The sequence below is a fragment of the Rana temporaria genome, chromosome 5 (assembly GCF_905171775.1).
Source record: "Rana temporaria chromosome 5, aRanTem1.1, whole genome shotgun sequence".
In the NCBI taxonomy this organism is placed as follows: domain Eukaryota; kingdom Metazoa; phylum Chordata; class Amphibia; order Anura; family Ranidae; genus Rana; species Rana temporaria.
In genome coordinates this window covers 397,831,041-397,856,668 of record NC_053493.1, presented here as the reverse complement: position 1 = coordinate 397,856,668, position 25,628 = coordinate 397,831,041, and the positions used below count along the sequence as shown (strand labels likewise).

General features: G+C 43.1%; 1 protein-coding gene across 1 annotated transcript in view; it reads left to right on the top strand.

Moving 5' to 3' along the window:
• Positions 1–14,521, top strand: part of ASAP1 (ArfGAP with SH3 domain, ankyrin repeat and PH domain 1) — a 329,695-nt gene extending 315,174 nt beyond the window's left edge. Inside the window, 4 exon segments of the mRNA XM_040354975.1 lie at positions 151–209; positions 1,768–2,276; positions 6,502–6,624; positions 12,347–14,521. Coding sequence (XP_040210909.1) covers positions 151–209; positions 1,768–2,276; positions 6,502–6,624; positions 12,347–12,421 — 766 coding nt within the window. The 3' untranslated portion in view covers positions 12,422–14,521.
• Positions 14,522–25,628: the final 11,107 nt, after the last annotated feature.

Genomic DNA, 25,628 nt, shown 5'->3' with positions numbered 1-25,628 from the left:
CTCCCTAACTAAGTTTCCCTAACTGGCACACAAATGGCTATAAAAACAATTACAGAACTTCTGAATCTTGCTCTCTGAACAAAATGGATTGGATAGAAAAAATCTATGCTAATATTTTTTTTCCTATTTTGGTTTCATTTTCTTTTTTAGTACGGGAACAACAAAGACTACACTAGGGCCCAGAGTTCTGCCAAAACTACCTCAGAAAGGTAAGCTGTCTTCAAAAACGCTGTACCTGATGACCTCATTGGTATCTACAACACGCCTGCCACTACCATATCTTTCTTACCTTTTCCACACTATGTGGACACCTGACCATCACACCTAATATGAGCTTGTAGGACATCCCATTCCTAAACCTGCGTGTTTTTAATATGGAGTTGGACCTCCCTTTGCAGCTATAACACCTGACAGTCTAGGAAGGCTTTCCACAAAAATTTGGAGTGTGTCTGTTGGGAACCTTTGCTAAAATGCCAAAAAGCAAATGTGAGATCAGGTACTTGGCCCCGCAATCTGTGTCCCAATTCATCTCAAAGGTGTTCAGCAGGGCTGAGGTCAGGTCCCTGTGCAGGCCAGTCAAGTTCCTCTACACCAGTGTGTTTTAAACTATGGGTTGTAGATTTAAATTAAGTCCCAGGTGTGTTTGCCCAGGAGTACAGTCATACTGGGACAGAAAAGGACCTTCTCCCAACTGATGTCACAGGACTGGGAGCGCACAATTGTGTAAAAATTTATTTTATACTGTAGCATTAACGGGACCCTTCAGTGAAAACACTTTAACTCTTTAATACTGGAGGGGTGTCCACATACTTTTATCATATAGTGTAGGTGTGATTGTCAGGCCTCCACAAACCTTTGCCCACGTAGTGTGTATGTCACTATATCTTTATAATATTAGTAATTACATATTTGTCCATATAGGAATTATGGCCGGGATTCAGAAAGAAATGCCTATCTTTAGGCGGGCGTAGCCTATCTCATATACGCTACGCCGCCGTAACTTTGAGAGGCATGTCCCGTATTCAGAAAGAACTTGCGCCCGAAGTTAGCGTAGCGTATATGGGCCGGCGTAAGCCCGCCTAAATCAAAATAGGCTGGTAGGGGGCGTGTTGTATAGTAATTAATCGTACCCCCCGTAATTGACGCTCCTAACGAATGGCGCATGCGCCGTCCGTGAAAGTATCCCAGTGCGCATGCTCCAAATTACGCCGCAAATAGTCAATGCTTTAGACGTGAAAGTAACTTACGCACGGCCCTATTCGTGTACGACTTGCGCAAATGACGCAAAATTCGACGCTGTCCCGACGTCCATACTTAACATTGGCTACGCCTCATATAGCAGGGAAAAAGCCTTATGTAAACGACGTAAATCAATGCGCCGGGCGCACGTACGTTTCTGAATCGGCGTATCTAGCTCATTTGCATATTCTACGCGTAAATCGACGGAAGCACCCCTAGCGGTCAGCGTAAATATGCACTCCAAGATACGACGGCGTAGGAGACTTACGCTGCTCGTATCTAGGCAACAGTGAGGCGTATCTGATTCTATGAATCAGCCGCAGAGATGCGACGCCTCACACTCAGAGTTACGACGGCGTATCTGGAGATACGCCGACGTAACTCCTTTCTGAATCCGGGCCTATGACTTGCAAATTCCATACACACAAACATATGAACCTTCTCTGTAACTATTTGCAGTCACAATGATATTTCAAATGCTATAGACTGATAATTGTGTCCCTTGACTCTCTCTCTCTCTCTTTCAAGTGGCACTTAGAAAGATTGATACCACTCATCATCTCTCGATGGACAAATACAACCAGCAGCCAGACATCTTCCAAAAACCTCCACAGCCAGTAGACCTGCCACAGAAACCGCAGCTCGCAGATCTTCCTCCAAAGCCACAGCCTTCGGAATTCCCACAGAAGCCACACATGGGAGACCTACCACCAAAGCCAGGAGAATTGCCTCCTAAGCCTCAACTGGGAGACCTGCCACCAAAACCACAGTTGGGAGACCTGCCTCCAAAGCCACAGCTCAAAGATCTTCCACCCAAACCCATCCTGGGAGACCTGCCGCCCAAGGTACCCGTAGTAGAGACATCTCCTAAGCCTCATACACCAGAGACGAACCAAAATTCTCAGCCACCGGAGGTGGTACAAAACTCCCAGCCAGCAGATCACGCACCTGTGCAGAAGCAGGCTTCCGAAGCTTCCAGCGACGGTCCGCCACCTCTTCCAGAAATGCCAGTGCCACTTCCTCGCAAAATCAATACGGTGAGTTTTTCCTGAGTTTTTCCTGACCAAGTGTTCTGGGTTGGTTGTTCTTCAGACTACTTCTGAACTGGCAGATTTCTTGTCAAGCATGATTTCCCCATTTTCACAACAATCACAAGTTTAACCACTTGCCCTCCGGAATATTTATACAGCACTGCGTTACTTTGACTGACAATTGCGCGGTTGTGTGACGTTGTACCCAAATACAATTTGTAATTTTTTTTCCCACAAATAGAGCTTTTTTTTGTGGTCTTTAATCACCACTGGGCCAGATTCACAAAGAGATACGACGGCGGATCTCCTGATCCGCCGTCGTATCTCAGAGATACGACGGTCGGATCTATGCGACTGATTCATAAGAATCAGTTCCGCATAGATCCGACTGGTGTAAGTGACTTACACCGTCGGATCTTAGGCTGCAATCTCCCGCCGGCCGCTAGGTGTCGCCTCGGTCTTTTACGCGTCAGATATGCAAATGAGGAGAACCGCCGATTCAGAAACGAACGCCCGTCGCTTTTTTTTTTACGCCGTTTGCGTTCGGCTTTTTCCGGCGGATAGTTACCCCTGCTATATGAGGGGTAGCTAATGTTAAGTATGGCCGTCGTTCCCACGCTGAGTTTCAAATTTTTGCGTAAGTCGGTCTGGAATACGGATGGCCGCAATTGACGTTGCCGCCGAAAACAATGACATCCTAGCGACGTCATTTGGAGCATGCGCACTGACAAATTTCACCGGCGGCGCATGCGCAGTTAAAACGCGCCTGATTTAAATTGTACACTCCCCCTAGCCGCGAAATTTGAATTCCGCCGGGGGAGTTACGATCCGACGGTGCAAGTTTCGAGGTAAGTGCTTTGTGAATACTGCACTAGCCTCGCTAAATTGCAGCGGCGGATCGTAAATCACATAGATTACGCGGATCTAAAGATCCGCTAATCTATGTGAATCTAGCCCACTGTGTTTATTTTTTGCGCTATAAACAAAAAAAGGCCGACAATTTTGAAAATCTTTCTGCTAAAAAACATATAAAATGTCTTCATAAATTTAGGCCAATATGTATTCTGCTACATATTTTTGGTTTAAAAAAATCCCAATAAGCGTATATTAATTGGTTTTATATTTATTTTTATACTAGTAATGGCGGCGATCAGCGACTTATAGTGAGACTGCGATATTGTGGCGAACAATCTGACACTAACTGACACTTTGTGGGAACCAATGACATGAATACAGTGATTAGTGCCAAGTATATGCACTGTCACTGTATTAATGACACTGGCTGGTAAAGGGGGTTTAACATCTAGAGCGATCAAAGGGTTAAATGTGTGCTTAACCAGTGTTTTTGTGTGAACACTGTGCTGCTTTTACTAAGGGGTTTTATCCTCTGCTTTGTAGGGAAAGAAAATCTCCCCCCACCCCCATCTGGACGGAGCTCTACCTTATTACATAGTATTTTATGAATGAAAATTAAACAACATTTTCCAACATGCACAACTCTACTTTTCTCCACTGCCATCTGCATGACTTTCTTAACCACTTCAGCCCCAAAAGAAATGGCCAGGCCATTTTTTGTGATTCGGCACTGCATCGCTTTAACTGACAATTGCGCGGTTGTGCGACGCTGTTACAAAATTGATGTTCCTTTTTCCCACAAATAGAGCTTTCTTTTGGTGGTATTTAAACACCTCTGCGGTTTTAATTTTTTGTGCTATAAACAAAAATAGAGCAACAATTTTGAAAAAAAACCACTATTTTGTACTTTTTGCTATAATAAATATCCCCAATTTCTTTTTAAAAAAGCTTTTTTTTCCCTCAGTTTAGGCCTATACGTATTTTTTTACATATTTTTGGTAATAAAAATTGCAATACGCGTATATTGTTGGTTTGCGCAAAAGTTATAGCGTCTACAAAATAGGGGATAGATTTATAGCATTTTTATAATTAATTTTTTTTTTTTTTTTTTTACTAGCAATGGTGGCGATCAGTGATTTTTATCAGGACTGCAACATTATGGCGGACACATCGGACACTTTTGACACATTTTTGGGACCATTGACATTTATACAGCGATCAGTGCTATAAAAATGCATTGATTACTGTAAAAATGACACTGGCAGGGAAGGGGTTAACACTAGGGGGTGATCAAGGGGTTAATTGTGTTCCATAGTGTGTGTTCCAAGTAGGGGGGTGGGACTGACCTAGAGGAAATTACAGATCGTGGTTCCTAGCTAATATGAACTTATGATCTGTCTTTCCTCAGCTCATGATGATGAGTAGGGATGAGCCTCGTGTTCGAGTCGAACATCGTATGTTCGATCGTTCGTCGAATTACAAACGTTATGGTCCGTTCGCGCCAAATTCGAGTGGCGTGTCACGGCCCATAATTCACTGCGGCATCGCAGTGCATTGCTGGCTGATGATTAGCCAAGCATGCACTATGACCCGCATGCTTGGCCAATCACAGCTTGCAAAAAACGGAGAGCCATAATTGGCCATAGCCAGGGTGGCTTTGGCCAATTATGGCTCAGGGGGTTTAGTACATGCCCCACACTATAAAAGGCCGCCTGCAAGTCGGCCTTGTGTAGTGTGTTGCGGTGGTTAAGACAGAGAGAAGACAGAGAGAGAGAGAGTGTCATTTATTGCAGGTAGATAGAGCAGGCAGGCTAGTCAGTTAGAATTACAGTGTGTAGAGGATATATATGCATCCCAGGTGTTGTGTATATATATTTATACACTGTATAGTTTAGCTAGATCCGCTCTTTCTAATTTACTGGCAGGCAGGTGATTGTGCTAGCTGCAGTATTCTCACGTGGTGTACTGTCCGTGTCCTCTGTAGTTTGCACCTAAAGCTACGTGGTGTGTGTACTGTCCGTGTCCTCTGCACATTGTGCACCTAACGTAAAGCTGGTGTTTCTCATATTTATTCCTAGAGTCAGGGATCTGCTCATATTAATACTACAGGCAGAGGATATTGCTGCAAGTACTTTCACGTGGTGTACTGTCCGTGTCCTCTGCAGTGTGCACCTAAAGCTACGTGGTGTGTGTACTGTCTGTGTCTGTGCTATTTTTCTCAATGATTTTCATCCATATTGCAGGGACCAGACATTACATTAAAGCTGCAAGCAGTTTTAAATTACTTTTTTATTATAGTAATCTCATTTTGTACAGGGACAGTTCTAAACACGTGCCACTTCACAGGCATACTATAGACACCCAGCGGGTACGATATTTACAGGAATTTTTCAATTTTTTTTTTTCACTTTAAGCACCATTAAAATCACTGCTCCAGAAAAAAACGACCGTTTTTACAACTTTTTTTCTCCTTGATAAATGTTCCCTGGGGCAAGACCCGGGTTCTCAAAGACGTTTTCCAACAATAACTTGCATATTGGACTTTAAAATGAGCACTTTTAAATTCGAACATTCGAGTCCCATAGACTTCAATGGGGTTCTAAATGTTCGCGCGAACGTTCGGTCCGTTCGAAGGTTCTGGTGCGAACCGAACGCGGGGGTGTTCGGCTCATCCCTAATGATGAGCTGACCTTTGCAGAAGGAGAGGTCATCATAGTGACAGGTGAAGAGGTCCATAAAGACATGGATGAGTGAGTTTGGGGTGGAGGAACTTGATTGGCCTGCACCTCAACCTGATTCTTTGGGGTGAATTCGAGTGGAGACTGTGAGCCAGGCCTTCTCATCCAACATCAGTGCCTGACCTCACAAATGTGCTTTTGGAAGAACGGTCAAACATTCCCATAGACCAGTGGTTCTCAACTCCAGTCCCCAGGACCCACCAACAGGCCAGATTTTAAGCATCACCCTGGGGAGATGCAGACTAGAATACTGCAATCACTGAGCAGCAAATTATATCACCTGTGACGTATTTCAGTTATCTTGCAAACCTGGCCTGTTAGTGGGTCCCGAGGACAGGAGTTGAGAACAACTGCCATAGACACGCTCCTAAAGCTTGTGGACAGCCTTCCCAGAAGAGTTGACGCTGTTATAGCTGCAAAGGGAGGGCCAACTCAATATTAAACCCTACGGACTAAGACTGGGATGCCATTAAAGTTCATGTGTGTAAAGGCAGGTGTCCCAATACTTTTGGTAATATAGTGTATGGAAATTAGTGGCAACCCATGTTTACCTTTCATTGTGTTTTTTATGTAAGGAAAAAAATGTGTTCCCTGGTGTTCTCTTACATTTGGTAATTTTGTCTTTGTGTCATCCTCAGGGGAAACTCAAGCTGAAAAGGGTAAAGACAATCTATGACTGCCAAGCGGACAATGATGATGAGCTGACATTTGCAGAAGGAGAGGTCATCATAGTGACAGGTGAAGAGGACCAGGAGTGGTGGGTAAGTGGCATTAACCTTGCACAACTGCTTGGGAACTGGTGCAGAGGGCTATATACGCTAATCAGCCATAACCCATTATGACCACCCACCCCATAACCCATGGAGGCATAGATTTCTGAAGGTATGGTATCTGGCCCCAAGCCGTTAGTAGCAGATTCTTTAAAGGGTCACTAAAGGAAAAAAAATGTTTTGCTGAAATGACTGTTTACAGGGTATAGAGACATAAAAGTTAACTGATTCCTTTTAAAAATGATTAAAAGTAGATAAAAATCAATCATATAATGTGCCTCTAGTTTCACTTTCACTTTTAAACTGGCTTCATGTTTCTGTGAAGTAGAGAGAGACACAGAACAAAAACAAACAAATCCAGGGCAGTGTTTTGTTTTTAAAATTAATCTGATTGGTTCTGGGAAGTTTTAGACACACAGTAATGACAGCTTAGACCACCGTGAGAAAGCTCCCAGTATGATGGTTATAAGGAGCCAGACAACCAGGAAGTGTGGAGATCACAGCAGAATTACAGCTACTTCAAAGCAAAAACGAACAATGAGGACATGAAACCAGTACTGCAGTAAGGTAAAGGAAGCTATTTAGATTAAAAAAAAATTTCCTTTAATTCCTTTAAGATACGAGATGAGGCCTCCATGGATCAGACTAGTTTTTCCAGCACATCCCACAGATGCTCAATTGGATTGAAATCTATGGGAATTTGGAGGCCATGTCAACACCTTAAACTGGTTGTTATGTTCCTCAAACCATCTTTGAATTTATCAGACCCGATCACTATCTTCTATTACTCTGTGGTCCAGTTCTGATGCTCATGTGCCCACTGTAGGCGCTTTTGGCTGTGGACATGGGTCACCATGGGCACCCTGACTGGTCTGAATCTAAGAAGCCCCATACACAACAAGCTGTGATGCTCTGTGTATTCTGACGCCTTTCTATCGGAACCAGCATTAACTTTATTCAGCAATTTGAGCTACAGTAGATCTTCAGTTGGATCGGCCACCCTTCCCTCCCCACATGCAACAGAGTGAGCCTTGGCTGCCCATGACCCTGTTGTTGGTTTACCACTTTTAATAGGTCCTGATCACTGCAGACCGGGAACATCCCACAAGAGCTGCCGTTTTGGAGTTGCTCTGACCCAGTTATTTAGCCATTACAATTTGGCCATTGTCAAAATCGCTCAAATCCTTAACGCTTTCAACACATTAACTTCAGGGACAACAGATTCACTTGCTGTCTAATACACGGCTCAAAAAAATTCAAGGAACACTTTGAAAACACATCAGATCTCAATGGGGAAAAATATGCTGGATATCTATACTGGTATGGGGACTGGGTAATGTGTTAGGAATGAACGGATGGCACATCGTTTAATGGAAATTAAATTATCAACCTACAGAGGGCTGAATTCAAAGACACCCCGAAAATCGAAGTGAAAAAATGATGTAGCAGGCTAGTCCAACTCAGAATGGTCCTCGGTAGTTTGTGTGGCCCCCAAGTGCTTGTATGCATGCCTGACAACATCAGGGCATGTTCCTAATGAGACGATGGATGGTGTCCTGGGGTATTTCCTCCCAGATCTGGACCAGAGCATCACTGAGCTTCTGAACAGACTGAGGCGCAACCTGGCGGCACCGGATGGACCGAATCATAATGTCCCAGAGGTGATCTATTGGATTTAGATCAGGCGGCGTGGGGACCATTCAATGGTATCAATTTATTCATCCTCCAGGAACTGGCTGCATGCTCTCGCCACATAAGGCCGGGCATTGTCGTGCACCAGGAGGAACCCAGGACCCACTGCACCAGCGTAGGGTCTGACAATGGGTCCAAGGATTTCATCCCGATACCTAATGGCAGTCAGGGTGCCATTGTATAACCTGTAGAGGTCTGTGCGTCCCTCCATGGATATGCCTCCCCAGACCATCACTGACCCACCACCAAAACAGTCATGCTGAACAATGTTACTGGCAGCATAAAGTTCTCTGCGGCTTCTCCAGACCCTTTCACGTCTGTCACATGTGCTCAGGGTGAACCTGCTCTCATCTGTGACAAGCACAGGGTGCCAGTGGTGGACCTATCAATTCTGGTGTTCAATGGCAAATGCCAATCAAGCTCCATGGTGCCGGGTAAGTGAGCACAGGGACCCCCTCCCTGATCCCTGCTGTGACAGCAGACCAGGAACCGTCTCTGTGTCTGCTGCCACAATTAAAAAACAAAACGCGCACGTGCAGGGCTCTGGCCATGTCACTCATTCAGTGTCCTCTGTGATTTGGAAAACTACAAAGTTTGGTAGCCTTTGCGGCTGTCTAGTGGTAGTTTTCAATGAACTACCACAGCTCTGTGAATGCTGTGGTAGTTTGATGCCGCGTACACACGGTCGGAATTTCTGACAACAAATGTTCGATGTGAGCTTTTGGTCGGATATTCCGACCATGTGTAGGCTCCATCGGACATATGCTGTCGGAATTTCCAACAACAAATGTTTGAGAGCTGGTTCTCAATTTTTCCGGCGACAAAAGTTCTTGTCGGAAATTTTAATCATCTGTACGCAATTCCGACGCACAAAAATCTTACGCATGCTCGGAATCAATTTGTTGCATGCTTGGAATCATTGAACTTAATTTTTCTCGGCTCGTCGTAGTGTTGTACGTCGCCGCATTCTTGATGTTCGGAATTTCCGACAACATTTGTGTGACCGTGTGTATGCAACACAGGTTTGAGCGAACAATCTGTCGGTAAAAAATCCACAGTTTTATTGTCGGAATGTCCGATTGTGTGTACACGGCATTAGTCTTCCTGTTAGAATGTATCGGCTTTCTTATACAAGGTACAAGCAAGCCAATACACTACCAGATTTACTGGAGACCTGCATGGCACTAGCGATCTGCTGATTGCTGGTTCAATGTTTTACAGGATCCTGCATGAAAAAATAATAAATGCACATTTTTTTTACCTGCAAAAAAAGTGCATGTACCGTATTTATCGGAGTATTGCGCGCTCCGGCGTATAGCGCGCACCCCTAAAGTGGACCCGCATTCCTGTGGAAAAAAGATTTTTGTACTTACAGTTTTGGTGTCTTGCGCTGCGTCCATCGGCCGCCTTGTCGGGTCCGGCGTCCGTCTGCGGCTTCGGGTGTCCTCTTCGTCGGGTCCGGCGTCCTTCTGCGGCGTCTCCCTGCTCGTTTCCCGCGCCGAGTTTGAATACTGCGCCGGCATATACCGAGCGCAGTACACTCGTGTATAGTCGGGCAGGCTCGACTACTCTCGCGCTCACGTCCTGTACGTCCAGGACGTGAGCGCGAGAGGAGCCGAGACTGCTCGACTATACACGAGTGTACTGCGCTCGGTATATGCCGGCGCAGTATTCAAACTCGGCGCGGGAAAGCGGGTATCGCTATCGGATTTTCAGGGGAAAAAAGTGCGCGGTATACGCCGATAAATACGGTATTTATTTGTTTTCAAAAAGTGAACTTATCCTTTAAATACATTAGTAGATAATGCAAAAATTAGTAGATAAGCAAAAATAAAAATAAATCATCATAGGAGTACCAAGGGCATGTGTAGCACACCCTGTTCTTCTGTCCTGCCGCCCCTCACCCCTGCCAGCAACTCCCTACTGTCAAACTGACAGCTGGGAGTTGTGTAAATACAGGAGCTATAAAAGCTGTTGCTGTATGGGAAAAAAACATGGTGGAGCTAAAATTTGTTCAGATGCAAAGTAACAATTTTACATTTGTAGCTACTCTGCTTTATTCATCTGTATGCCAAATAATGGAGCTTCAAATTTTGTGTGGAGAACAGCTTTAAAGTGGAGAGGCATTTGAAAGACCTTTCAGTTTTTATTGCTATCTGAAGGGGATTCACCTTCTCTATTTGTATCGTTTACTATTCTCATTTAAAGTGAAAGTAAAAATCAAATAAAAATGTGGGTTGATGTTCCATCAAAATCAGCGACCCATCAGAATAGGTAATAGAAAAGACGTTTTGTCACAACACCGCAACGGCCATCGTGCTACACCCCGCACTCGTCCACAGTAAGCCTGCAGTCAGAAGGTGGCATCTTTTACACCCATTCAAGTTTTGCATTTCACACTTGTTTTTACCAGTAAACTGACTTTGCTAATCTGACAGAACACCTTTTAAAATTCAACATCAAAACAGGTTTCAAAATACCGTGTTTCACTATATAAGCTTAGTTTATTGGTAAAAAATAAGTGAGAAATGCAAGACTTGGTGGGTGTAACAAGATGTCCGCTGCCGCCTTATGACTGCAGGCTTACTGTGTCCAAGTGCGGGGTGTACCAAGATGGCCGTCACTGTGTAGTGACAGAACATCCATTACCTAATCTGATGGGTTGTGAAATCTTCCAATAGGCACACTAGTTCTAGTCCCCAAGGAACAAAGAAATACTTGGGGGGCACACCCAAAAAAAATGCTATACATCTAAGATGGTGCTGCTATAAGACCAAAGACAGTACAAAACAGATTATAGCGCACACATGCAAAAATGCAGGGGTTTGGTCAAACTATATGGTCATATAGTGCTAATCCCACTTACTGCGACAAAGTACCCCGAATTAGTGGGTCCTAACCTGTTAATAGAATGGAAAAACTTTCCCTTAATTTGTCGGTATTTCCTCTCACTTCCTGTTTGGCTATGGGACAGGAAGTGAAGGAAAATCTCTGCTTAGAGGGCGAAAAAAAATTGACAAGGATTATAACCGGACTCTACTCTATCAAGAATGCTAAAAAAAAAAAAATAATTTGCATATAGTTTTACTTTAACCACTTGCCGCCCGCCCACCGTCAAATGACGGAGGGGCGGTGTGATTCTTGTTCTGGGAGGACGTCATATCAGTGCCCATAAGTGATGCCAGTCAGTGCCGCCTTTCAGTGCCTGCTCATCAGTGCTGCCTATCAGTGCAGCATATTAGTGCTTTCTTATCAGTGCCACCTATCAGTGTGGCATATTGGTGCCACCTAATCAGTTCCCATCAAAAGCTGTATTTGTAAGAAGATGAAAATAAAAAAAAATCATATGGGTACAGTGTTGTATGACCACACAATTGTCATTCAAAGTGCGACAACACTGAAAGCTGAAAAAATTTCCTGGACAGGAAGGGGGTGAAAGTGCTTGGTATTGAGGTGGTTAAAGCGGAGGTTCACCCAAAAAAATTTTTTTTAACATTACATTCAGCCGAGTTGTCATAATGAGAATCGGCTGTTTTTTTTTTTTATTCTATCCCCCTACATACCGTATTTTCACCGCCGCTTCCGGGTATGTCTTCTGCGGGACTGGGCGTTCCTAATTGATTGACAGGCTTCCGACCGTCGCATACTGCGCGTCACGAGTTGCCGAAAGAAGCCGAGCGTCGGTGCGCAGGCGCCGTATAGAGCCGCACCGATGTTCGGCTTCTTTCGGCAACTCGTGACGCGCTGTATGCGACGGTCGGAAGCCTGTCAATCAATTAGGAACACCCAGTCCCGCAGAAGACATACCCGGACGCGGCGGTGAAAATACGGTATGTACGGAATAAAATTTAAAAACACAGCCGATTGTCATTATGACAACTCGGCTGAATGTAATGTTAAAAAAAATGTTTGGGGGTGAACCTCCGCTTTTAAGTAACATTTGTTCATTTTTTTTACCATTTGCTAATTTTAATTGGTTTACATGAAACTTGAATCGCTTCTTTTGTTTGTTTCTCCATAGATCGGCCACATTGAAGGACAACCAGATAGGAAAGGTGTCTTCCCAGTGTCTTTTGTACACATCTTGTCTGAATAGGACTTCTGATGTCACAGATCTACCATTGCCCAAGCCCAGGCTTGTAGCCAGCTTGCTGCTCTATGTCTGCTTCCTTGTACTGTATATAAGCTACCATCACCACTTCATCCAGTACCTTCCATTCTGTGTATTGTAAACGTGCTATCTTACTCCAAATCCTGTCAGTATTACAGTAGGCGAACAAGCCCGGTTCCTCGGGTACTATAGAACCATTTCCTTGGCCTTCAGCACTTTTCATGCTCTACTGTCAGACTGTGCTGTTCCAGCTCTCGTCGTGTCCAAAATATTTCTGCCCCCGTCCCGTCTTGCGTTTTAGTTACAGTACTAGATGCCACAACAAGGGCAAGGAAACATTTTAAAACACAACCCGCAACCAACCCATCACTTCACCTTCCACAAGCATTCGAGCCGCCGTGTTATTTATTGCAGAAAATAACATCTGAATAGTTTTTCTCGAAATCTCAAGTATTGACCGTGTTTCTGTGCTCTGTATTCATTCGTTTGGAACTTTCGCCAACATCCTTATTGTCACTTTGCTACAAGTAGTTTAAAAAAAAAAAAGATATATTTCTATCTAAAAGCTTCTTTTATTAGAAGTATATACATATATATATATAAATACTATACATATATATAAAATACGACAAATCCGGTTGACTTCATCGGACTTTAATGACTGCTAAACAATATTAGTCTGTTTACATTATGCATGATTTCTAAACCAACAACAGCAACAACAAAAAGAATTCTGGAATACTTGAAACAGGAATATAACTGTAAGTCCTATACTTTGTTCTGTAGCTGAAAAAAAAAAAAAAAAAAAACAGATGGAGGGGAATATTTTTCCAGTAGAGAGAATTTATTTGAAATAGACAGTATTACTTCTTACTAACATGGATCAAATCAGGGAGGCGGTCAGCCTCGCGGAAATAAATATGAACGCCTGTGTATAAAGAAATCTTTTGTTCTTATTTTATTTAACGTGTACCATAAATTATTCCTAGATGTTGAAATTGACTTCTGTGTATTGTCGGTCATCTAGAAAGTTATTGAATCGTAAACAAAAGGTATTAAATTCCAATACTGGTGGGGTCTCTAGTTTGTTCTAGTCTCAATTTTTGTGTTTTTATTACTTTTTCTGTGGATAGGGGTGCGTTGTCCTTTTCATGGGAAAGCATTGGTTTCAGCCATGCAATCATATGAACTGTTGCAAGGTCCGACAGTCCAGGGCAAATCGTCACATTACATACAGAGAGTTAGGTGTCAGTTTCCTAGTGTTAGGTGACCCATTAGAAACATGTAAAGAAAAAAAAAACTTTTTTTTTTTTACTTTTTGCATTAGGAACAATTTACACAGTGGAAGCTGTTGCCATTTATATATATATTCATTCCTTTGTTTTTAAGCAGCGTTGTACATATTTTAGTTTTACTGTTTTTTGTTTGTTTTTTATTGCATTTAAAGATGCGTACTGAAAGATGCAGTCTCAAAAAAACAAAAGTGCACATACATCGAAAATATCACATCATTCTTTGTTGTGTAATCATTTACTACAAAAAAAAAAAAAAGTATTTCATGAATTTTATTTTCTTTATATTTGATACATTTTTTTGTAAGAAACATTGGCGAAATCACCTTACTAATCTTTTGGTGTCTTTAGTGTAACTGGTTAGTTAGGTGTTTTTTTTTTGTCTGCACATCAAAGTTTGCATCAAGTGTAATGGTATGTAAAAAAAACATTGGCAGCTATTTTTCTTACTTTTTCTCTAATTTCTTTGCACTTTTGTATTTTACACTTTAGTATTTTAAGGCACATCATTTCTGCATGTAAAAACTTTAATTTTTCTAGTACTTTTTTTTAAGCTAGGTCTTTGAAGAATACGCTCAGAGCAGCAGTGTAAAGCATCCAGGAGTGACCAATTTAGACTTTATTATTTATTAACAAAAATAGTAGACGTATGTTAGAGCAGTGACGTGATGAATGTGAAGTCTCCCTTGCAAAGCGTTTAAAAATATGGTACAGTATTCACTATTTTTAAGTTGCTAGTTTATTTTTATTATTCATTCCATATTATAAATAAAATGTATAAAGTGACAACAAACCCTGTTTTTTTATTTTTCTTATTAGAACTGAAAGTTCATGATGCCCTAGGCTAAAACATTACACAAGTGCTCCATTTATTTGCGACAGTTGTCAACCCTTTCACATCACCTAAGCACGTGTCAAACCCACCAGGCCATTTCAGGTGGCCCTCGACACCAGGGGGAGATGGGTGGATGTGATCACGGAACGGAAACAGCACTACTCAAAATATGGGATGAAGTTCTCAAGGCCGCAGACTAAGGAGAACCTTCTCTTCTAGTTCTGTTGGACCTAAGTGCAGCTTTCGACACAGTAGATCACAAACTGCTACTGACTCGGCTAGCCGAAGTAGCCAGAGTCGCAGAAGGTGACCTATCCTGGTTCTCCTCTTTCCTGGAAAACCGATCACAAATAGTGAAATTGGGACCATTCACTTCTGAAAAACGCACAGTGTCATGCGGAGTCCCTCAAGGATCCCCTCTGTCGCCGGTGCTCTTCAACATCTATCTTCGCCCTCTCTTCGAAATCATCAGTACCCAAAAACTACTTTACCACTCTTATGCAGGTGACACACAATTGTATTTTCGCATCTGCAACAAAAAGGATCATCATCTTAGACTAGAGACATGCCTCTGTTTAATAGAAAACTGGATGACAGAGTTATCTTAAACTCAACAGCTCCAAAACAGAACTTCTCCTGTTTCACGCTAGTCGTAAGAATCAACTTGCAACAACTTGGACACCCCCGTCCATTCTGGGCCAAATCATCACCCCTAGCACCAAAGTCAAAAGTCTCGGGGTCATCTTTGACTCCTATATGACAATGGACGCACAAATAGGGTCAGTAGTCAGCGGATCCCATCATCTGCTGCGCCTACTACGCAGACTTACCCCATTTATTCCTAAAGAGAACATGGCAGTCGTGGTGGGAACAATTGTGAACTCCAGACTTGACTATGCAAACGCCCTCTATCTGGGACTCCCAAAGTACCAAATCACGCGCCTGCAGGTCGTTCAAAATACGGCCGCCAGACTAGTGACTGGGAAAAAACCCTGGGAATCAATCTCGCCTTCACTGAGATCCCTTCATTGGTTGCCAGTAAAAGACAGAATTGCTTTTAAAACACTCTGTCTGACACATAAGTGCATCCACGGGAAGGCCCCCCAATATCTATCCGAAAAAATAATACCTCATAACTCCAATCGCATTCTGCGATCCACCAACCAAAATCTCCTCCAGATACCCAAAACCAGATACAAATCCAAAGGAGAAAGAAGATTTGCGCTCCAAGGTCCCAGACTATGGAACGCTCTACCAACCAGCATTCGGTTGGAGGAGAACCACTTAGCCTTCAGAAGAAAGATCAAAACTCATCTCTTTTGATATCAAAGGAGACAGGAACAACGAGCACCCAGAGGCGATTTAGTTCGCATGTGCTGCGCTATATAAGTTTTTCATTCATTCATTCAACCCTGTACACAGCACTCCCCTATATTCTGCACTCTGTATGTAGGGCACTCCTCAACACTGCACAGCGCACCCCCGAACTCGGTACATAGCACATCACCCACATAATGCACTCCTGGTATTTATTGCCTCTTTAAGATCCTCCCACAAACACCGTTTGATGCAGTGGGGTGGGGGGCAGGCATGGTTGGGTCCCTGAACGTATTTAGTGAGGGGGGAAAAAAGCCCTGCATAAACTTCTCTAGTCTTACTGATATAACCGGCCCTTTGAGGACAACCATGATGCTGACGCTGCCCACAATGAATTGGAGTTTGACCCCCCCTGATCTATAGGGATTCTTTTGTTGCTCAGCCAAATCAAAGAGCCTCTGTCAGGACCGGATTAAGAGCATCATGGGCCTGGTGCTGAGGATTTTGGTGGGCCTTTTTTGGGAATAAATAAAACTTAAAACAAGCTATTTCTTGTTTAAATAAATACAGGGGGGAATAAAAGAAAGAGGGGGAGAGGGTAGCTGAAGTAGAGTAGTAATGTGGCGCACGTAGCGTGCCACAGCAAACTGTGGGTGGGGCTTAACCTCTTCCATACCGGGCAGTTATACACCCATCCATACCAGGCCTATTCTGGCACTTCTCTCCTACATGTACAAATCATAATTTTTTTGCTAGAAAATTACGCAGAACCCCCAAACATTATATATGTTTTTTTAGCAGACACCCTAGGGAATAAAACGACGGTCATTGAAACCTTTTATCTTGCACGGTATTTGCGCAATAATTTTTCAAACGCCTTTTTTTGGGAAAAAAATTGTTTCATGAATTAAAAAAATTTAAAAACAGTAAAGTTAGCCCAATTTTTTTGTAAAATATGAAATATGATGTTACACCGAGTAAATAGATACCTAACATGTCACGCTTTAAAATTGCGCACACTCATGGAATGGCGCCAAACTTCGGTACTTAAAAATCTCCATAGGCAACGATTTGAAATTTTTTACAGGTTACCAGTTTAGATTTACAGAGGAGATCTAGTGCTAGAATTGTTGCTGGCACTCTAACGCACGCGGCGATACCTCACATATGTGGTTTAAACGGCGTTTACATATGTCGGCGGGACTTGCGTGTGCGTTCGCTTCTGCGCGCAAGCTACCGGGGACAGGGGCGTTAAAAAAATTAATTTTTATTTCTTTTTTTTTATATATATATTTATTTCTTTTTTTACACTTTTTTTTTTAATTTTTTTTTTTTATCACTTTTATTCCTATTACAAGGAATGTAAACATCCCTTGTAATAGGAATGTGTGTGACAGGTACTCTTTATGGAGAGATGCGGGGTCAATAAGACCCCACATCTCTCCTCCAGGCTGGAAAGCAAGAAATCGGTGAAAAAAAATTCACCGATCTCATGCTTGTGGTTGCTTAGCAGCCGCAATCGCGGCTTTGTTTACTTACGGGGACCCGGGCGTGACGTCATCACATCGCGCCCGGGTCCTCCGACGGTCATAGAGATGACTGGTGACCATCTGGTCACCAGTCATCTCTATGCTTCCTGCGAGCGCCGGACGATTCGTTCTCCGGGCCCCCGATGGCACGGGAGAGCCCGGAGAAGCACCGGATGGCGGCGGGAGGGGACATCCCCCCCCTCCCGCCGCCAGCCTGTAAGAACGATCTAGCGGCGGAACCGCCGCTATGATCGTTCTTACGTTGTGCAGAATCGCCGGCAGTTTAGAAGGATATCTGAATGATGCCTCTAGCTGCAGGCATCATTCAGATAACCACCCGGAAAGCCCAGGACGTCACATGACGTCCACTCTGAACGGCAGAAGTTCTTTGTGGACGTCATTTTACTATGGGCCGGTAGGGAAGTGGTTAAAGAGACATGGTTAAACAACACAAAAGCCGTCTTGTACTCCTAAAAATGAAACACTTCAAAGCTTCCTCTGATTGGTTGAAGCAGAGATTGTGATGTCATCCGCCCACCTAAGCCAATCAGAGGACGCTTTGTATTCATTCAGAGAATACAAAGCTGCCTATGAATGGCTGAGCATCACTCAGCTCGACTTGCTTTTTGCTACACGTGTGGAACAACCTTTACAACCCCTTTAACTCATACACTTAAAACCCTTCCAGCCGAGCAATAATTGGTGACCACTGTCACATGATCAGAAGCTGGTTACCGATTAAAGTCTAGACCAAGAGTTGTGCATAAATATCGGACACAAAGCAACATATGCAGTATGTGCGGCCATTAAAGTTCACCATTTCTCTTCCGTTCATAGACGGACACACCATCCTTTGACAGTAGGGTTATATCCGCTTCCCTACTGTCAAAGGATGGTGTGTCCGTCCATGAACGGAAGAGAAATGGATTTTACGGTGAGTACAAAAATCCTATTTTTCTCAATAGGTTCCTTTAAGCTAGTGCATTGTTGGTTCACTTACCTTTTCCTTCAATTTCCCTTCTAAATGTTTTTTTTTCTTTGTTTGAATTTCTCACTTCCTGTTTCTCCTCAATAAGCTTTCCACCATCATCCCAGTGGTGGAAAGTCATTTAGAACAGCTTACTGAGGAGGAACAGGAAGTGAGAAATTCAAAGAAAAAAAACATTTAGAAGGGAAATTGAAGGAAAAGGTAAGTGAACCAACAATGCACTAGCTTAAAGGAACATATTTAGAAAAAAAAAAACGAACCTTTACAACCCCTTTAAGTTCTTTACTATAATAAAAAATATGGAATCAAGAAAAAATTACTACTCAGGGTAGTGACAAGGCGGACTTTTTAAGGCAACACAGGGACATTGGAATTTAGAAAAATATATACATTTTAATTACAAAAAATACATACAGTAAAATACATAGAAAAAGTACAAAATATACATTCACAAGCAATATTTTCTTTCGTCTCGCCAAGCAAAGAAAATATTGCTTGTGAATGTATATTTTGTACTTTTTCTATGTATTTTACTGTATGTATTTTTTGTAATTTAAAATGTATATATTTTTCTAAATTCCAATGTCCCTGTGTTGCCTTAAAAAGTCCGCCTTGTCACTACCCTGAGTAGTAATTTTTTTCTTGATTCAATATTTCGGATGTTGGCAAATGTGAGTGTTTTTTTTGTTTCCCCTCCCTATCTTTTGAAATAATAAAAATATGCTCTTAAAATCGTAAAAAAAGGGGCAAACAATACTAATAGCTTAACCTCCCTGGCGGTATGATTCTTTCAGAAAAAACATGCTGAAAGCGGTACCATTATTTGCAAGGAAATTTGGCGTTTTATATTGTAGGCCTGTAATTTTTAGAAATAACTCACTTAAATCTGACCAAACAAGAGTCTTGTAGGCATCCCGGGTATGACATTTTTTTAAAAACAAAATTATAAATTATAATAAATAATTATAACAAATAATAATATAATTATAATAAAAATTATTCAATAATGTAATCAAATCAAAATCACTGAAATTTGCTCAGTTGCAGAATTGTCGCTGTCATTATTTTTTTTTTTTTTTATGACGAATTACCCCACAAATCGCTATCGCTTAATTCTGCAAGTGATATATAATTTATTATCACTGTTTTTTAGCTGATCTAAAACAATTTTTGACATAAAGGGACACTTTTGGTTGCTATGGACAATCTACAGTTTGCAGGGAGAAAGAAAGTTTTTATTATATAAAATTACATGCATGACACTGGACAGACCACTAGGGACAAGGGGGGTATGTTTTTTTACATACAGTACTGTAATCTATAAGATTACAGTATACTGTATGTAAAGTGTTTGTTTACTTTTTTGAATTTGGCGCCGTTCTCCGTCCCCGTGCGTCGTAACATCGCAGGGAACGGAGATCGGCAGCACAGGAGGCACTGTGTGAATCGAGCGAGGTCTCGCTCGCTCACACAGCGCGGTGGCATCGCTGGATCCAGGGACAAGGTAAGTAAACCAAGCCTGTGGATCTAGCGAGGCAAGCCCGAGTCTGACTCAGGGTTACCGCTCGCAGCAGGGAAATCTAACCCAGAGTCAGACTCAGGAATACCGCCAGGCAGGTTAATCGAGGCTGGCCATGAACTGCCTTCAATAGTTACATAGAGAATGGCAAGTAGGATCATCCAAATTATCCGGATAGCAAGCTCTCGAGCAGCACTTACATTGAAGCAGGCTCTGGATATACAAAGATATGCATAGACAGGTGCTTCTAAGTGCAGTATATCAGCAATTTATTAAGAGGAAACCTTGTACATGTTCCAAAACTAATGACTGCCACTTGCGGATGTCACTTCTCCCCCGTGTTCCATGCAGGGATGGACTGGCCATTGGGACTACAGGGAGTTTCCCGCTGGGCCGATGGCTCAGTGGGCCAGCTTCAGTGACAGCGGACCACGCCCCTCTCCGCTTCTCTGTCTCTCCCTCCCCGCAGCGCTCACCTGGGGGGAACAGAGAAGCAGGGGGATGACAGAGGAGCATGGGTGAGGGGACAGACAGCTGACTCAACAGCTATGGCCTGGGAGTTTCTCACTTCTGCCTAATCTTGTCCCATAAGGGGGGGGGCACCGAACTGATTCTTTGCCCCGGGTGAAATAATGTCTAGCTTCTCCACTGGTACTGCCTATAAAATTACCAGTACCAGACGTTCTACTCTAATAAAGTAGAACGGCTAGTGAAGGGGGAGAGGGGGCTTGGGTGGCCGGGGGGGTGCGGGAGTTGTCCGGCTGCCATGGCAGACACCTGTCAAAGTGGGCCAGTCTAGATGAAGTCCAGGGCCAAATTTTTGTCCCAGTCCAGCCCTGGTTCCATGGTGGCTTCAGGCAGTCATCTTTGTCCTCCAGACCCTCAGTTCCTACAACTGCTGGCCAGCACAGTAATGGGGGTACCATCTCAGGAGGACTTCATACAGGGATGAGCCTGTTTGTTTTTTTAACTGTTACCTTTTAATAAAATTGCTGAGCTTTTGCACTTAGATGCGCCTTGCATATCTTTAATATTTAGACCCCTTTCACACTGAAGCATTTTAGCGCTATTAAAATGCTCTCAGTGGACCCTTTCACACTGAGTCCTGCAAGCAGCATCTTTGGAGCAGCTTTTGGGCGCTGAAAAAACGCCCCTCTCCATTGAAATGAATTGAAAGCGCTGTAAAAACGCCTTTCCCTTTCACACTGAGGCACTGCAAAAATGCCCTAAAACTAGGGTTGTCCCGATACCACTTTAAGACCGAGTACCGATACTTTTTTTCAAGTACTCGCCAATACCGATACTTTTTTTTTTATCTCACAGCGGCACGTGTCAGTAGTTTTATTTTTTATCTTTAACAATTTGTTTTGAATTTTTTTTTATTTGACTTTTTTTTTTAAGAGGCACAGTGTGTTTCTTTAACTTTTTTATTTTCTAAAAAAAAATTTTATCCTTTTGTTTTTTTATTCTTTATTTTTATTTATTTTTTCAGCCCTGTTGGGGGGGGCTTTGGTTAGATATCAGGGGTCTTAACAGACCACTTATCTTTGAGACAGGGTAAGGGACAGCATCTTCTCTTCATTCATAAACTGAAACATTGTAATCACAGTTTACAATGTTTCAGTTATGTGAATAGACAGAGTGAGTGATCACTGACTGTCCATTCGGATCAGTAAGGAGCCGGATTTACCGGCTCCTACCCCGCTCTCCATCCTGACATTTCCAGGGGGTGGAGGAGGAGCACGGAAGGGGAGAGAAACACAGCGGGAAGCACGAGGGAGACAGACTGCAGCAAAACGGAGGGGGGCTGGAGGAGGACACGGGACAGTCAGCGGTGATCGTGTGTGGGGGAGTTACAAGCACCGATCACCGCTGATTTTTAAAGCAGCTGAAAGCTGCGCGGGGTGGGGGGGTGTGTATAGAGAGAAGTGGAGAAATGAATTTTAAATCTATACAGCCATGATCGGTGCTTGCAGCTTCCCCACTCACTGATCACCGCTGACAGTACAAGTATCGGGTGAAGCATTGGGAGCATTTGCCCGAGTTCAAGTACTCAAGCAAATGCTTGGTATCGGGACAACCCTACCTAAAAACATTAGGGTCTTAGCGGTGCTTTACCAGCACATTAGAATTGCAGATGAGGCTTCGCTACAATAACGCTTCAGTGTGAAAGGCGTCTTAAACAACTTTTTTAACAAAAAATAAGTGAATGCTTACTTAAGAGAGAGCTGGTATGAGATGGCCAAGAAATAGGGAGTGTGTCTCAATTAGTACATGCACAATAGCCATAAATGGTTGTGTGTGAATACTTACCTATCCCTCTTATGGATAACTTCAATTCATTTTGCCCTCTTGCAGATGTACATTCCAAAGAAATCTTCAGCATTCCTACTGTTATGCATTTAGTGGTGACATCGCATGTGGAAGCACAGTAAGCAGTTGGAGGCAGGCATCTGAAATACTTGTGTATCAGATGCCAAGTATTCCTGGGCTAACGTAGCCATGCAAGAGGGGGGGGGGCCCCTACAGACAGTATTTTGGGGTCTTTAAAATAAAGCATGGAAGTTTATTTTCCTCCAAGTCATACTTTGTATGGAGCTTTCTGAGTTGTTGGTGCAGGTGGGAGTCATTTAGGTGTCAGTTCAGCTTAAAGATTCCCGTGTTTAAAAAAAGAAAAAAATACTTACCTCCACTGTGCAGTTCATTTTACACAGAGTGAATGAATGAAAACTTATATAGCGCAACACATGCGAACTTAATCACCTCTGTGCGCTTCAGAGTGGCCCTGATAGTCCTTGTGGGGTCCCACATTGGCCCCTCCCTCCTGAGAAGCTGTCTCCCGAGGGGGTTAACTTGTGGGTGTGATCCCGTGCCATTCAATCAGTCTATAGATGCCTATTGTATGACTCGACCCACATAATTGATTGACAGCAGCGTAGCCATTGGCTCCCACTGCCATCATCCAATGTAGAGCCGATACGACCTGGGGGGGGGGGGGGGAAGCAGTGTGAGATTACACACCCACAGATATTTGGGGCTCAGGTAAGTAAAACGAGAGGCGGGGGGGGCGGCACAGTGACTGCAAGAGGTTTTTCACCTTAATGCATAGGATGCAATACGGTGAAAAAACATGAATGTCTACAAACCCCCTTTAAGTAGCTGGCTTTTTAGGAATTGCTGTGGTGGTATATACCTGGCAAATGGGGGTGAAGGATAGAGAGAACACAACCTTTTGCTAGTCCTGGCCATAATATATACAAAGCTGCTATACATTACCTCTGAGTAACACACTTTTGATAAGGAAGGGTTTGTTCACTTGCTACATGCATTAATATTCATGGATCTACTCCGAATATTGTATTTAATATCGTTTCATTTGCGCTGCACTTTTTTGTATAATTTTGATAAGGAATAAGTATAGTGAATGGAGATGGTGTGTGATCAGCTAATTAAAAACAAAAACAAATTGGCTGGAGATCACGTGATTAAATGGCCAGCATTTAGTGTCACCAAAATACAGAGCCTGAAATTAAGATGTAAAATTATATCTGCTTGTGGTCTGTTGAAAGTCCATTTTTTGGTTGGTGATGCTGGCAGTTTCCTATTCAGAGTGGCAACATTCAACATCGCCACTCTTTATGCTCCAAATTCTATAGAAGCCAAGAACTTAGTTTCACCTGTGGCACTCCTGCAGGGAAGCTCAAGGATTGTCAGACAGGGGCACTGTGCAGTTTATGGGAAAGACTTGCAGCAGTATTTTTTTTTTTTTACGATCTAAATATTAAACACATGAAAGCAATCTGAGTGATATTTTCTTCAATAATTTCACTGCCAGAGCTCCTCCCACTTATTCAAATAGAAAAACAGTGGACCTCTGCTGTCCATTGCAACCTTTGGGCCTCTGCAGGAGTAGTCACATGGGGCACCCAAGACACTATACAGATTTTTTTAGCCACTTCCATACCGGGCTTTTATACACACACCTCCATACCAGGCCTATTCTGGCACTTCTCTCCTACATGTACAAATCATAATTTTTTTGCTAGAAAATTACGCAGAACCCCCAAACATTATATATGTTTTTTTAGCAGACACCCTAGGGAATAAAACAACGGTCATTGAAACGTTTTATCTTGCACAGTATTTGCGCAATAATTTTTCAAACGCCTTTTTTTGGAAAAAAATTGTTTCATGAATTAAACAAAACCGTAAAGTTAAACCAATTTTTTTGTAAAATATGAACGATGATGTTACACCGAGTAAATAGATACCTAACATGTCACGCTTTAAAATTGCACACACTCATGGAATGGTGCCAAGCTTCGGTACTTAAAAATCTCCATAGGCAACGCTTTGAAATTTTTTACAAGTTACCAGTTTAGATTTACAGAGGAGATCTAGTGCTAGAATTGTTGCTGGCACTCAACGCACGCGGCGATACCTCACATATGTGGTTTAAATGGCGTTTATATATGTCGGCGGGATTTGCGTGTGCGTTCGCTTCTTTTATTTTATTTATCACTTTTATTCCTATTACAAGGAATGTAAACATCCCTTGTAATAGTAATGTGTGTGACAGGTACTCTTTATGGAGAGATGGGGGTCGTCAATAAGACCCCACATCTCTCCTCCAGGCTGGAAAGCATGAAATCGGTGAAAAAAAAAAAAATCACCGATCTCATGATTACAGTTGCTTAGCAGCCGCAGCTTTGTTTACTTACGGGGACCCGGGCGTGACGTCATCACATCGCGCCCGGGTCCTCCGACGGTCATAGAGATGACTGGTGACCATCTCACCAGTCATCTCTATGCTTCCTGCCAGCGCCAGACGATTCGTTCTCCGGGCCCCCGATGGCACGGGAGAGCCCGGAGAAGCACTGGATGGCGGAGAATGTCCCCTCCCGCCGCCTGTAAGAACAATCTAGCGGTGGAACCGCCACTATGATCATTCTTACGCTGTGCAGAATCGCCGGCAGAAGAGAAGGATATCTGAATGATGCCTCTAGCTGCAGGCATCATTCAGATATCCCCCCCACAAAGCCCAGGACGTCTACTCTGAATGGTAGAGGTCCTTTGTGGACGTCATTGAAGTGGTTAAGCAATGTCCAAACACACTGCCTTCATGTATAAACATGCCCAAATACAATTTGCATATTTCCTCCCCCCCCTGATCACATGAGCTCCTCCCATAGATCACCCCCTTACAGGATAGAAAGCCATGACTAAAATATAAGTGCCCTAAAGAAAGCCCTTTTAAAAAAAAAAAGTTATATATATATATATAAAAATCCAAATTTTATTGTAACATGCAGATGGTTTAAGGCTACTTTCACACTGGAGCGGTGTGCTGCCAGCGGTAAAACGCTGCCATTTATCAGTACTATTTGGCCGCTAGCAGGATGTTTTTTACCCCCACTAGTGGCTGAAAAAGGGTAAAGTGCCTCTGCAGTTCAGCCCATCGATTTCAATGGGCAGGGGTGCTTTAGGAGTGGTGTATACACACACACCTCCTACAGTGCCTCAAAGATATCGCTTGCAGGATGTTTTTGAGCATCCTGCCAGCGCACCACTGCAGTGCAACTCTGTATGACATATCTGGTCAAGGCTACTGGAACTGAAGTAAACACTGCCAATTTAGTGGCCTTCCACTTGCTTCTGGGTCACATGCTGAGCAGCTGCTCCTGCATAGTGAACACAGGTAGTCAGCTGCCA